Genomic DNA, 15,340 nt, shown 5'->3' on the forward strand with positions numbered 1-15,340 from the left:
CTGCCGCTTCCGTTTGTCAGTTTCAGCTGTCCGCTGTAGTGTTCGGTATATTGGGTCCAGGTCGATGTGTTTGTGGATGAGTGCCATGCTTCTAGGAATTCCCTGGCTGTTTTTTGTTTGGCTTGCCCTATAATGGTAGTGTTGACACTACCATTATAGTAGTGACAACACTACCATTACCACAGCCAGGGAATTCCTAGAAGCATGGCACTCATCCACAAACTCCATCAACAAACACATCGACCTGGACCCAATATACCGGCCACTACTGCGGACAGCTGAAACTGACAACCGGAAGTGGCAGGGACAGGCCACTATAAATGCCGGAGGAAACACCACAGAAGCGCTTCACAGGAGGCTCCCAAGCACTGAGGATGTCACCTAGACAGGGGACGAAACGTTTGCAACAAAAGTTTCCAGCTCGGCGAACAGAACCACAGCAACGAGCACCCGAGCTACAAATCTTCTCACAAACTTTGAAAACGTATCTTCACTTGCACTGTTATAATGTCTGCACTTGTATTATTTTCTCTGTGGTGACCTCATTAAGTTGCATTCGTGTGAGAGGTAATCAGCTTCTTCAGACAGCCCAACAATGGAAGAGGTTGTCATGGCCAAACATTGCTCAACTCTTGCGGGCTACCTATCAGTTGACTACTGATAGCTTCAGACATCAGGAATGCTTGAAGCATGACAGCCGTGGCCATTTCTATGTGAGATCCATGAGCTGATAATCTATGGGAGATGTCAGAATGATAACACAAATTGCAGGAACTCATCAGCCTTCACATCCATCACAATGAAGCATCATATCTTGCCAAACTGTGTCATAGAGGTTTCCCATGTATAGATGAGAAATTATGAAGGATTTGATGTTATTCTACAGTAGATTTTGCTGCTACATTGGGAATAGAATTCTGGCAATAAGGCACCATTAGACTGTCACCACTCAAAGGAGACACTTTCTTCTAAATCACAGACAATTTACCTGCAGACAATTAACATTTCAGTGTGGGTCTATGCCAACTGCAAAGTACTGTCTTCCACTGCTTAATTACGGAATGTGTTTGGAAAATGGAAATTTCAGGTTCTGCTTTGAAGTGCCTTTCTCTGCTAACAGTTGCTTTACTGATATGACAAGGAGAGAGTTAGTACATGCAATGTCATGCTACTGATTGCTTGGGGCTAAGATTTGGACAACAAATGTCCTACTGAAGAACCGCACATTGAGGCCAGATGGGTGGCATGACTGAATCATGGAGGCATGGTCACTTCAATTTATTCCAGGAGGGCCTGTAATTCCCTGAGCTAACATAACTTACATTGCTGCCTTTGGAAGCAGTGTCAGTCATTTTATGCAGTTATTGCAGAATTGACGACCTCCAATCCAACATGGTTTTCTTGTGAATGAGTTGCAGGCTCCACCTGAGATGTAAGATTTCGCACAAGTCTTTCATGTTCATTGAATCCCTACAATGTGGAAGCAAGCCATTCAGCCCATCGAGTCCACACCAACTCTCCGAAGAGCATCCCACCCAGACACATCGTCCCTCTGCACTATCCCTGTAACCCTGTATTTCCCATGATTAACCACCTACCCTGCACATCCCTGGACACCAGACCAATTTAGCATGGCTAGTCCACCTAGCCTGCACTTCTTTGGACTGTGGGAGGAAACGGGAGCATCCAGAGGCAGACACTGGGACAGTGTATATACTCCACACAGACAGTCGCCTGAGGATGGAATCTAACCCAAGTCCCTGGCGTTGTGAGGCAGCAGTACTAAACATTGAGCAACTATACTGCTCCCCAGCCAGAAGTTTTAAGGTGCGGACAGTGCTTGAACCTGTAATTTCTGGACCAGCACCTTCCCACTTGGCCATCGTACCCTATTCACATTTGTGTTGCCGGTCTTGTGGACTAGTATGACTTTTCAGCCTACTTTGTTTCAGTTGAACCACTTCATAATACTATTAACATATCCCAGAGCCTGTAGCTTTTTGAATTATTGTGCCTTTGATGGTCCTAAATTTTACTATGACAAGCCTGCTTCTTGGAACTCCTATTTTCTTTAAGGTTTATCCAGAATTGCCTTTCATTGCTGTAACAATTCTGCTGGCAATCCAGTGCAATGAACCCCATCACCAGATTTGACTTGCCTCCTTTCCCCAGAACTCACTGGACTTCCATCATTAAGTTTCCTTGACTATTAATGCCCAAACGTTTCAACTGCCTTGGCAGAACAGCTCTGACTAAGTTTGGCCCATCCTAATGGATTGACATTTAAACAGCACCTCAACTGACCTACTTGTAATTCTTGGACTGGTGCAGGACTGCCTTTAGTCCATTAGCCAATTGCAAAGTCAAGGATCTTGGACTCTGATAGGTCCATAGTCCTTACTTGGAATCAGATTTGCAGCATCTCTCTTTTATTGTCTGCAGCATACCTTGACCTATTTAGGACAACTCCTCTTTCGTTTTCATACATTGTTATTTGCTTGCTGTACATGCAGTGTGTTTGCAATATCAGCTGCAGGTACATACTGCAGTTACTCTACCATAAAGTGACAATTCTACCACTTTGACTGGTCTGTGCTTTCTACTGAGATAAGCTTCCTGCCTCTCCCTCTACACTAAAAAGCAATGCACCTTTAACTAAACAATGAGGAGGCTTTGTGCTCACATGCAAGGTAAACTACTCAGAGGCTGGCAGTGCTGAAGTCAATGAGTGTGCATTAGAAAGCAATGCGAATTAGACAGAAGGTTGCACTCTCCAAGTGAGCACAAATTGAGTAGGTGCTAAGGCAGCAAGCTAAGAGCCATAATGTGCATCCTTTGTAAATGCATAAGAAGCACTATGCGCCATAGCAAAATGGCAGGTTATCAGTGTTCTTGAGCTCCAAAGTAAAATGTTGAATTACCGAAAGAGTGTGAAAGTTATTCTAGGAGCAGCCATGATGTGGAGAGGGTGGTTAATCCATGCCAGCACGTATAAATGAAGTGTCAAGGAGAATGATATCAATGGAGCATGTAGGAACATTGTAGGGATAACGACCAGGGTAAGAAACTAATGAGCTGCAGCTGCCAGAAACCTACACTGATTTACATGTCATCAATTTGTGCCATCTAGTTTCTGGGGAAATGTGGTTCTGAGATATTCAGTGAGTTCTGAGAGTTCTACAGACCACAGTGAGATAGTAAAATTTGGCTAGCATTGGATGAGAAGGGAGCAACAGGGGAATGTTAGGAAGTTATTGAATTTTGGCACTTTTGGAACAATATGGCAAGAAACCTCATTAGGCCACATCAACCGAAACCTCCATGAAACATGACAAAATTGACACCGAGCAAAAATAGCAAAAGATTCAGCCTATAATTTCTGCAGAGTCTGTTATTTGTTGTGTTCTGTGAATTTGTCAATTTGCGATTAAGTGAGGATAAAGTTCTAATTCTGGTTTATTGCTTAGATGTTAACCAGTGTTTGCCGCTTATTTTATGAATAAGTTTTGTGTTACAATGAACAGATTCTTTTGAGTTCATTGAAGGAGCCTGATGAAAGTCTCGCTTATTCTGGATAGTTGTCCAAAAAGAATCAATTGACCATTTTGGTGATTAAATCAAAACATTCATCTTAATGACATCACTAATGGAATAGTGGAGCATGATTACAAATGCATTCCTCCAACACATTCATAACAATACTTGCTCCTTTGATTTGTCTAAAATAGAATAAATGAACAAATGTGTGCAATTTAGCCATGAAGCCTACCTACCATTTAATTAAAATGTGACAGATCCGCATATTAATTCCATTTACCTACCTTGGTTCCATTACATATCCTTGCATAGTAAGTCTGTCAATCTCAATTTTGAAATTTTCAATGGATCTAGCTTCAACATCTTCTTGAAGCAGAAAGTTTTTTATTTCCTTTCATGTGATGGTGTTTCCTGACACCATCCCAAGGCCATGCATCCACTTTGTTCTGAACGCTTTGAGCAAAGGATATAGTTGATCCTAGCATAAACTATGTACTTGTTTAATTATCTCTCACTGCATCTTACCTTAATCATCAATACTCCAGGCTATATAACGCTAGACATTGCAACCTGTTATTATAGTTTTGCCCTACAGCTCAGGTATCATTGTCGTAAATGATGAAGGGCTTATGCTCAAAATGTCGATCTCCTGCTTCTCGGATGCTGCCTGACCTGCTGTGCTTTCTAGCACCACACTTTTCGACTATCATTGTCATGAATCTCAATGTATCCTTCTGAAAGTGCAATGCTAAGAACTGAATATAGATCAAGTGAGCTAGCTCAGTGTGTTTTGTTGACAGTGAATAGAAATTGCTGTTTTTTGTTATTATTATCTTACTTGTTTGTTTTAAATGAAGTGTTTACACTGTCTGTTTGGTAGTTTGTGGAAAACTTGGCAACTTCAGCCTGCAGAATCTCCCCTCAATGGCTTGGGCATGGCAGGCTGCGCTTTACCATAAGATGTCACGCACCAGCAACGAGATCGTCAGGCAGCAGGCATGGTTCCTGGCTTGCAGTGGGGCACTCCTGAATGAACGGAACATTGTTATTGCCGCCCACTGCGTGACAGAGCTGGGAAAGGCGGTGGTGATCAGCACAGCCGATATGATGGTGGTCCTGGGGAAGCATTACCATGAGGAAGAACTGCAAGAAAAGAGCCGACAATATCTACAAGTGAGTAATATTCACCCTGGCAGAATTGGGGCAGGTATAATAAGATACGGTGCTCAAATGCTGCATTGCCACTCATCCAGTATCCACTACAGGCATTCCTCAGGAACCATGTTTTCTGAATTGGAGATGAAGAAATCAAACCACATAGAAAGATACTCTCTCAAAAATATTAATTTCCTCAAGAGTTCATTCACTAGAGTTGTTGTAAAGTCAAATATTTTATTGGCCGATTCAAAGACAGACAATGCTTCAATAACCTCTTAAAATTATCAATCAAAATGTGTACACAGCCCTGGTGATATACAGAGTTTTTGACCTTTTGAAACTTAGCCAAGCATTCATAATGTATAGTAGAGTATATAAGCTCTAGTAAAAAAAATCAGAAAAATGTACATAATGTAGTCTGTTGAAACTGTAAGACTTGATTACTTTTTTTAAGCTGTTAACCAAAGCAGTTTAGGAGCAGGTAATTCGAAGGTAGTTTCTTTAGTTTCGAATGCACAAAAGCAGTATTCCCAATGCAAAAGTTGCTAAAAACTGAAATGGAGGCAGGAATCCCATAGTCTGGTTTTCTTCACAAATATTTTAATAACTCTTGAGTAGTTCCAACTCATTGAAAATCTAGGCTTAAGTCACAGAACACAATACAGAGGAGGAACCTGACAGTATTGGTGGTGTCACTGAATCAACAGTACACAGTTGCAGGAAGGAAAGCTAACTGGCTTATGGGAGGGGTTTAGTGAAGTCAAGGCAGAGACAGGAAGAATTTAAGGATGAATTGTGTTGATATTTGAGTAATATTGCAGCCATTTGGTCTGTATAGTTGTCTGCAACTCTTTGCTGTCAAACTACACTTGGAATAACTATAGTAACCCAAGGCCATAGTCATGACAAAAAAACACAGGTTAACAGACTGAAGGAAGGCTGATCTTTAGGGCTGAGAACAGAACTTAGGAAGGCAAGCTGGATAAAAACGTTAGCATTATCAGCTGTAGTGGCTGTTGCTTGAATCATGGATGACACGACACAGGATCCAGTTTTCTGCTATGGACCTTCAGGTAACTCAATGGTCTGCTGTTTGGATCTAAAATGTAGTGAGGTGAGATTGATGCCCTTGGCATCAAGGCAGCAGCTGACCGAGTGTGGCAGACAGGAGCTCTAGCAAAGTTTAATTCAGTGGGAATTGGGAAAGCTCTCCATTGTTTGAAGTTCGCACCTGGCACACGGGAAAATGGTTGTGGTTTTGTGGACATTAGTCATGTCAGTCCCAGAATATCACTGAAGGAGTTCCTCCAGATTGTGTCATATGATCGTTAGCTTATTTATCAATGACGTGTCCTTTGTGATATCAGAAGTGAGAATTTTACTAATGATTACATGCCCTAGAATAGGGGATTTCAACACTAGGGGACACATTTTTAAGGTGAGAGGAGAGAAATTTTAAAAAGACACGAGGGGCAAATTCTTTACACAGAGGATGGTTTGTGTGTGGAATGAACTTCCTGACAAAGTGGTGGATGTGGACACAACTACACCATTTAAAAAGACATTTACATAAATACATGAATAGGAAAGGTTTAAAGGGATGTGGGCTCGATGCAGGCAGGTGGGACTAGTTTAGTTTGGGATTATGTTTGGCATGGACTGGTAGGACCAAAGGGTCTGTTTCCATGCTGCAAAACTCTATGTCCAGCTTCCTTTGACTGTTTCAGTATTTGAGGAATCGCAATGTCCATACACAACCTGGGCAACATTCAGACTTGAGCTGCCAGATCAGAGTAGTGATCCAGGAGGGGTGTTGGCATGCAACCATGTAGAACAAAAAATGAAACATTGCTGAAAAGTTCAGAGCAGAAAGCAAGAAATATATATTCTGCTAAAAGGAAGTGAACAAAGTAAATGCTGGTGAGAATCTGTGGATGCATAATGCCACTAGGAGGTATTTGAGAGTTGTAGAAGAAGCACACATGAAGAACATAGATAGCAGCAAATTACTTGATAAGAGAACGCAGAGATTTGAAAAGAAGTCAAAAAATAATTAGGAAGTCAAAGTGGAACTATGACATTAATTTGTCAAAGAATATAAAACAAATTATTAAAATATTTCACATTCCAATTAAAAGGGGCAGCTATAGTGTTCCTCTAAGGACGAGAGAGGATAATACTGTAGGTAATGATGGAGAGATGATAAAATAGTAAATAATTATTCTGCTTTAGTATTTGTCAAGGCGATAGAACAGGTAGACATAATTAGATTAGATTAGATTACTTACAGTGTGGAAACAGGCCCTTCGGCCCAACAAGTCCACACCGCCCCGCCGAAGCGCAGCCCACCCATACCCTTACATTTACCCCTTACCTAACACTACGGGCAATTTAGCATGGCCAATTCACCTAACCTGCACATCTTTGGACTGTGGGAGGAAACCGGAGCACCCGGAGGAAACCCACGCAGACATGGGAGAACGTGCAAACTCCACACAGTCAGTCGCCTGAGGCAGGAATTGAACCCGGGTCTCTGACGCTGTGAGGCAGCAGTGCTAACCACTGTGCCACTGTGCCGCCCATAATATGGCATGAAGAACTGAGTAGTAAATGGGTTTCAAGTAAAAATGGGGGGCATAATGAATAAAATAAAATTGAAAGAGAGGCTTTCTGGTGTGGCAATGTCCCTACCTCTGAGCCACGACACTGAGGTTCAACTCCCACTTGCTTCAGAGATGTGTAATTACATTTCTTTGGGGTGGCATGGTGGCTGAGTAGCTAACACTGTTGCCTCACAGTGCTAGAGACCTAGGTTCGATTCCAGCTTTGGGTGACTGTCTGTGTGGAGTATGCACATTTTCCGGTGTCTCCATGGGTTTCCTCTGGGTGCTGCAGTTTCCTCCCACTGTCCAAAGATGTGCAGGTTAGGTGGACTGGGCATGCTAAATTATCCATAGTATCCAGGGATGTGCATACCAGGGTGATTAGCCATGGAAAATGCAGGATGACAGGGGTTGGGTCTGGGTGTGATGCTCGTTGGAGTGTCGTTGTGGACTCAATGCGCCGAATGGCCTGCTTCCTCACTGTAGGAATTCTGTGAAATGCAAACGACAAGCATTAAGTCAGGAGAGATTCCTGATCAACCATGTGTTGCAAAGTACTATCATTACAGCCATGATAGTACCATCTGTACTTATAAATCTGGACAACAACAAAGTCAAAGAGCATGTTCTGCAGCAATTCAGAAGACTGCCTGAGAAGCTAGTTGGCTTAGTTGACTGAACAACTGGCATGTCAATAACAGCACAGGGCCTACCTCTTTACCGTACTTGCGTTGGAAGCCATGATGCTGTTTTGTGTTTCGCACCTCTGTTCAGGCAGAGAACTAAGGACATTGATTTAATAAGAAGAAAAGGAAGGTCAGGTCTAGGTAGGATAAAGCAACATATCATTAAAGATTTCAGCACAAATTAGCCGTGCCATAAAACTGACAAATCCTGCACAAGACTTTATTTCTCCTATGGGTAATAGAACATCAAGCATTACAGCACAGTACTGGTCCTTCGGCCCTCGATGTTGCGCTGACCTGTGAAACTGGTCTGAAGCGCAACTAACCTACACTATTCTATTATCATCCATATATTTATCCAATTACCATTTAAATGCCCGGTGTTCTACGCCCTTACTACTCTCTGAGTAAAGAAACTACCTCTGACATCTGTCCTATATCTATCACCCCTCAATTTAAAACTATGTCCCTCGTGCTAGCCATCAATATCCGAAGAAAAAGGTTCCTACTGTCCACCCTGTCTAATCCTCTGACCATCTTGTATGTCTCTATTAAATCACCTCTCAATCTTGGTCTCTCTAACGAAAACAGCCTCAAGTCTCTCAGTGTCAGAGAAATTTGCCCAATAAATTAGAGATCACAAAGTACAGTTCAAAGTGAAATTGACAAACAGTTTATTAGTACAGCAATATAGTGGAAGAGAAATTGACTAAGCTGAAACAGCACAGACAGTCTGCCCAGGCAGTCGAAAATTTCTCTTCCCTGAGCTGAGGATGAAACCAGTTTTTATAATAATCCTGTACAATAAGGCTAATTAGAAATGGGGAAAACACAATGAATCTGGAAGTTATCTGGAAATGGAGTAATCTAGTTACAATGATGCTAATTGGAAAACAATTATTGGAGGAGTGTCCTAATTCTCTACACAAAGCAACATTCTGGCAATATTGATGGGTTTGGACTTTTTATTCCTCTTCGCAGATAAGTGCTAATGTCTCCTCTGAAGTGGTGAGGTGCTTCCATTGTCTTGCCCTGGTAGTGCTCTTGCTGGTGCCTCTCTGTCTGACCTGTTCTTTGTGTGGCTTTGGTATTGCTGGATTATGAAACTGCCCTCGGGACTTTGGGATAACTATGTGCTGTGTCATTGTTAGTGGGTGCTGGAAGTATATTCCCTTTCTGCGAGTGCTGTCTAGTTTCACTTATCAGTCTGCTTTGTCCCTGCTGAAGCATTCTGGGTGTTTTGGTACAGTTTGGCCAATTTTGCTTTGGTGGGCCTATTGTGGGTTGGCAGGGTGGCAGATCTTTTTTCACACTCAGCCTTTCTTCATAAGACCTTCCCTCCACACCAGGCAACATCTTGGTAAATCTCCTCTGGACCCTTTGGAATGCTTCAACTGTAATGTGGCACGAGAACTCTATGCAATCCTCCAAGTGTCGCTGCACCAGAGTTTTGTACAGATGCAACATGACCTCATGGCACCGAAACTCAATCCCTCTACCAATAAAAGCTAACACGCAGTACATCTTCTTAACAACTCTATCAGCCTGGGTGGCAACTTTCACGGATCTAGGTACATGGACACCAAGATCTCTCTGCTCATCCACACTGCCAAGAATCTTACATTAGCCCAGAAGTCTGTATTACTGCTACTCCTTCCAAAGTGAATCACCTAGCATTTTCAACCTTTTTCAACCTTTAAGCCCAGTTCTGCAGCTTATCTATGTCCATCTGTAACCTGCAACATCCTTCCACACTGTCCACAAGTCCATCGACCTTAATGTCATCTGCATATGTACTAACCGATCCTCTACACCCTCATCCAGGTCATTTATAAAAATGACAAACAGCAGTGGCCCCAAAACAGATCCTTGCCATGCACCACTAGTAACTGAATTCCAGGACGAACATTTCCCATCAACCACCAACCTCTTTCTTCAGCTAACCAATTTCTAATCCAAATGACTAAATCACCCTCAGTCCTATTTCTCTGTATTTTCTGCAATAGCCTACCATGGGAAATCTTATCAAATGCTTTACTGAAATCCATGTACACCACATCAACCGCTTTACCCTCATCCACCTATTTTATCATCTTCTCAAAGAACTCAATAAGGTTAGTGAGGCATGACGTACCCTTCACAAAATCATGCTGACTATCCCTAATCAACTCATTCCTTTTGAGATGATTAAAAATCCTATCTCTTATCCTTTCCAACACTTTAAACCACAACCGACATAAGGTTCACTGATCTGCAATTACCAGGATTGTCTTTAATACCCTTCTTGGACAAGGGGACAACATTTGTTCTCATCCAGTTTTCTGGCACTATTCCTGTAGACAATGACAACATAAAGATCAAAGCCAAAGGCTCTGCAATCTCCTCCCTGGCTTCCCTTCCAGCTCAGGGAACTTATCTATTTTCACACTTTCCAGAATTGCTAACACCTTCTCCTTATGAACCTCAATCTCATCTATCTAATAGCCTGCATCTTACTATTCTCCTCAACAAGATTGTCATTTTCCTATGTGAATACTGACAAAAAATATTCATTTAGCACCTCTCCTATCTCCTCGGACTCCACGCACAACTTCCCACTACTGTCCTGACTAATTGAAAAGCAAGGAGGTAATGCTAAATCTAAATCAATCTTTAGTTAGATCACGCTTGGAATAATGTGTGTAATTATGGCCTTGTTACAAAAAGGATACAGAGGCATTGAAGAGTGTGCAGAGAACATTTACAAGAATGATATGATGGATATAAATATCAATAAAACGGCAGGCTGAGTTTCTTTTCTCTCGGAAGAGAAAACAGAAGAGCAAAGATTTGGATCCAGTAAATACAGAGAGATTGTTTCTTCTTTTTACCAGCAGCATAACTAGAGAACTGTCAACATAACATAGTATTGATAGAAAAATAAGAAAATGACAAAAGTATGGGACTTGCTACCACAGGGAGTGGTTGAAGTGATTATTACAGATGCATTTAAGTGAAAACTAGGTGACTAGAGGGCAAAGGTGATAGCTGGTAGCTTTAGATGAGGTAAAATGGGAAAATGTTTGAGTGAGGCATAAACACCAGTAAAGGCTGGTTTGGCAGAATGGTCTGTTTCTGTACCATGTATCTTTTGTGTGTAATCCCAAACAGTTGGAGAAGTGGTGAGAGACCTTTGCTGAAGGTGCTTAATGCTGAAACTATATAAGCAAGTTTAAGTTATTCCATTCTCAACAATGCTGCCCTGCCTCCCCCCATCGAATAGCATAATAACATTTAAAAGTTATATATTTTTCTGCTTTACTACTTCAGATTGCTGCAGTTATTGTGCACCCCTCCTATGACCCAGTACTACTAGATTCAGATATTGCAATCGTCAAACTAATGGACAAGGCCAAAATCACTGACCATGTGCAGCCTGTATGTCTTCCTGATGTAAAAGATCTATCGAATATGAATACACAGGGATATGTCACAGGGTGGAGAATGCAGCATGATGCCAACGACTCGGCTCATACAAATGACACGATCCGTGTGGGCACTATTGAAATAGGCGACTCTGTCCAGTGCGAGCAGCAGTATGAAGACCATGGGATCTCTGTCAGCATCACTGAGAACATGTTCTGTGCCCGTCAGGATCCAAATGGATTCTCAAACATTTGCCCATTGGAGACAGGTGGCGTGGCAACTTTCCCTGCTCCAGACAGGGCGGGCTCTGCTTTCACTTGGTACCTGGTAGGCTTGGTGAGCTGGGGCTATGAGAAAGGATGCAGTGAAGAACTTTTCACTGTTTATACAAACGTCACTCCATTCAAAGATTGGATTGAAAAACACCTGAAATAAAGCTCTTTGCATGATGCAGCATCTCAAAAATCTTACATGAACAATGGCGTTCAATTTCCAGTTTGCATCATCTGAATTGTTCAATATGTTTATGGATAATCAGTATTTACATTATAACTTTAATTACTTAGCACAGATCATCCTTCTTTCCAAACAACTGAATTGATGGTACAGACTGTTTCTGAGGAGATGCAAAGCTAGACTGCCAAATTACAATGATTTTATAATTCCACTGCAAGAATCCAGTTCACTTTCCTCCTTTACCTCAAGCCAAGATTACTCCTCTTTCGCTTCAGAGAGAAAAAAAAATCTGCATTCCCACAATCCAGGGATCAAATTTACTCCCTCTCCTAGAGTCAAATTCACTTTTCCTCCCATCAGAAATCAAATTTACTACAGAACTGGCTACAACATAGTTGGATGCTAACCAGCATTTTGAAAACATTTAGCATAACTTTTTTTCTGATTTTCAGTGCCTTTGCAGTTCTCTCTTAAAGCCCAAGATCAGATGTAATTTTTTTTAAAAGCCTCAGTCTGTCCAACCAGCTTCAAAGATTTGTGTCTAAGATCCTTCTGTTCTTTCTATTCCTATTCTTAAAGTTGAATAATTTATTTCATATTGACACACCTGATATTTTTCTCCAAAAGTCACTTTTCTGTATTAACTTTCATCAATCCTGTGACTTTCTGGACTGTCATTGTCTCCCCAGGGTCTGTTATTCACTCTTCACTACTTAGTCTGTTTTTTTTAATCATCTGTAAACTTTAAACTTCTAGTAAGTGAATTAAAAAAACTTGTGTTTAGTGCCTTGTCACATCACTTGATCAATTTATGAAATGCTTTACAAAATGAATTACTTTTGAGGTGTAGATGACTTTGACTAGCATTGATAGAGCCTGTTTCAGCTTCAGAAACCTGCAAAAACTTTTCACAGTTAACAAATTGGAGTTGTAAACACTAGTTTAAATTAGCAGCCAATTTAAACACAAAGATCTTTCAAGTAACAATGAGTTGACTAATCAGATAAAATGTTTAATAGATATTATGGTGGATATAAATATTGTTCAGGTGACCCGGAAAACTTAGTTATTTGGTCTTTTACATGCACCACAAAACACAGACAGGGCCTTAGGTTAATAACTCATTCAAAATATGGGATCTCTGACAATATACCAGAATCGAGATCATGTGCTTAAGTCCACAACACTCCAACTTGAGGTAAATTCCAACAAGGTAAGTTTGGGTTCTTCAGATTAAAAAATAACACGATGAACTGCATATGATTTTGAACAGAGAAGAAAACGTAAACCCAAAGTAACACTTTGTTATATCTGACTACAGAACCACATGTTCATAGTTGTAAGGGCCAAATTTACGACCAGTGGAGAAGTTATTAATTTAAGGGGTGAACCACCTCTGGAATGGTTTAGCAAGAATAGCAGTTGATGCCAGATTATGAACTCACTTATAGAACAGAAAGAAAAATAAATCTTTGTTGTTCCCAGAAATCTGAAACATGAACAATAAATGCTGAAAATGCGCAATAAGTTAAAAGGATCTGTAACCAAAATATTCAGCTGCTTTCTGTCCAGGTTTATTGTTTATAATAAGAGTTCTCAAGAATTTATGCTTTTATTGTTTAATAAAATATTTTCTGTACTGGGGAGATGAGGTAAATAAAAGAAGTGACTCTGACGTGGACACGTTATTGTGAAGCAGACTCCTTATTCCATTGAATAAACCTTGATTAACCTAACCATTTGCATAAAATGGGAGATTGGTTACATAAAAAACCCAAAACATGCTGCATTGAATTTACATAGAACCATTAGATAAAGGAGCAGAATTAGGTTGTTTGGCCCATCGGATCTCCTCCGCTATTCAATCATGGCTGACTTGATTTTCAACCCCATTCGCCAGCCTTATACCCTAAATGTTTGATCCCATTATTAATCAAGAATCCATCTATCTCTGTCTTAAATACATTCAGTGGCTTGGCCTCGACAGTCCTATGCGGAAATGAATTCCACAGATTAACTACCCTCTGACTGAAGGAATTCCTGCTTATCTCAGTTCTAAAGGGTTAGCCCTTCACTCTGAGGCTGTGCCCTCGGGTCCTAAGCTCTCCTACTTGTAGAAACATCTTCTCCACATCTACTGTATTCAGGCCTCTCAGTATTCATATAAGTTTTATTGCGATCCCTTCCCTCATCCTTCTGAGCTCTATAAAATACCAACTCAGAGTCCTCAACTGCTCCTCACATGACAAGCTCTTTGTCCCCAGGATCATTCTTGTAAACCTCCTCTGAACTCTCTCCAATGCCAGCACTTCCTCCCTTAGCTTTAGGGCCCAATACTGCTTACAATATTCTAAACGAACACAGCCTCAGCAGTACATCTCTGATTTTGTATTCTAGCTGTCTTGAAATGAACACTAACATTGCATTTGCCTAACTGCCAACTGAATTGTTAAACTTAAGACAGTCCTGAACTTGGGCTCCCAATTCCCCTTAGCACTTTAGATTTCAGTCTACATCTCTATATTCTTCACTCCAAAGTGCATAACCACAACTTCCTTACATTATGTTCCATCTGCCACTTTGCTCAATGCCTAGCCTGTCCAAGTTCTTCTGCAGTCTCCCAGCTTCCTCAACACTGTCTGCCCTCCACCTATCTTTGTGTCACGTGCAGGCTTGGCAGCAATGCTCTCAGTTCCTTAGTTCAGATCATTAATGTATAACATGGATATCTGTGGTCTCAACGTGGACCCCTGTGGAACTCCATTAGTCACTGGCTGCCATGCTGAAAAGGACTCCTTTATCCCTCCTCTCTGTCTTCTGCCAGTCAGCCAATCCTCTATCCATGCCAGCACCTTGCCTCTAACACCATGGGCTCACCTTATTTAGCACGCTGACCTTAAATTTACCTGGACCATCTCTGACACCTCCCTCCCCTTCCTGGACCTCTCCATCTCCATCAGTGACGACCGACTTGACACTGACATTTTCTACAAACCCACCGACTCCCACAGCTACCTGGATTACACCTCTTCCCACCCTACCTCTTGCAAAAATGCCATCCCGTATTCCCAATTCCTCCGCCTCCGCCGTATCTGCTCCCAGGAGGAGCAGTTCCACCATAGAACACACCAGATGGCCTCCTTCTTTAGAGACCGCAATTTCCCTTCCCACGTGGTTAAAGATGCCCTCCAACGCATCTCATCCACATCCCACACCTCCGCCCTCAGACCCAACCCCTCCAACCGCAACAAGGACAGAACGCCCCTGGTGCTCACCTCCCACCCTACCAACCTTCGCATAAACCAAATCATCCGCCGACATTTCCGCCACCTCCAAAAAGACCCCACCACCAGGGATATATTTCCCTCCCCAATCCTCTCCGCCTTCCGCAAAGACCGTTCCCTCCGTGACTACCTGGACAGCTCCATGCCCACCCTACGACCCACCCTCCCATCCTGCCACTTTCCCCTGCCACCGCAGGAACTGCAAAACCTG

The 15,340-nt window shown here is 41.8% G+C and overlaps 1 protein-coding gene across 1 annotated transcript in view; it reads left to right on the top strand.

Moving 5' to 3' along the window:
* The window catches only part of pamr1b (peptidase domain containing associated with muscle regeneration 1b), a 151,957-nt gene extending 138,437 nt beyond the window's left edge, over positions 1 to 13,520 (top strand). The window contains exons 13-14 of the mRNA XM_043706264.1: positions 4,418 to 4,710; positions 11,294 to 13,520. Coding sequence (XP_043562199.1) covers positions 4,418 to 4,710; positions 11,294 to 11,824 — 824 coding nt within the window. The 3' untranslated portion in view covers positions 11,825 to 13,520. The remainder of the gene's footprint in view (positions 1 to 4,417; positions 4,711 to 11,293) is intronic.
* The last annotated feature ends 1,820 nt before the right edge of the window (positions 13,521 to 15,340 follow it).

This window comes from Chiloscyllium plagiosum, chromosome 16, assembly GCF_004010195.1.
Source record: "Chiloscyllium plagiosum isolate BGI_BamShark_2017 chromosome 16, ASM401019v2, whole genome shotgun sequence".
Taxonomy (NCBI): domain Eukaryota; kingdom Metazoa; phylum Chordata; class Chondrichthyes; order Orectolobiformes; family Hemiscylliidae; genus Chiloscyllium; species Chiloscyllium plagiosum.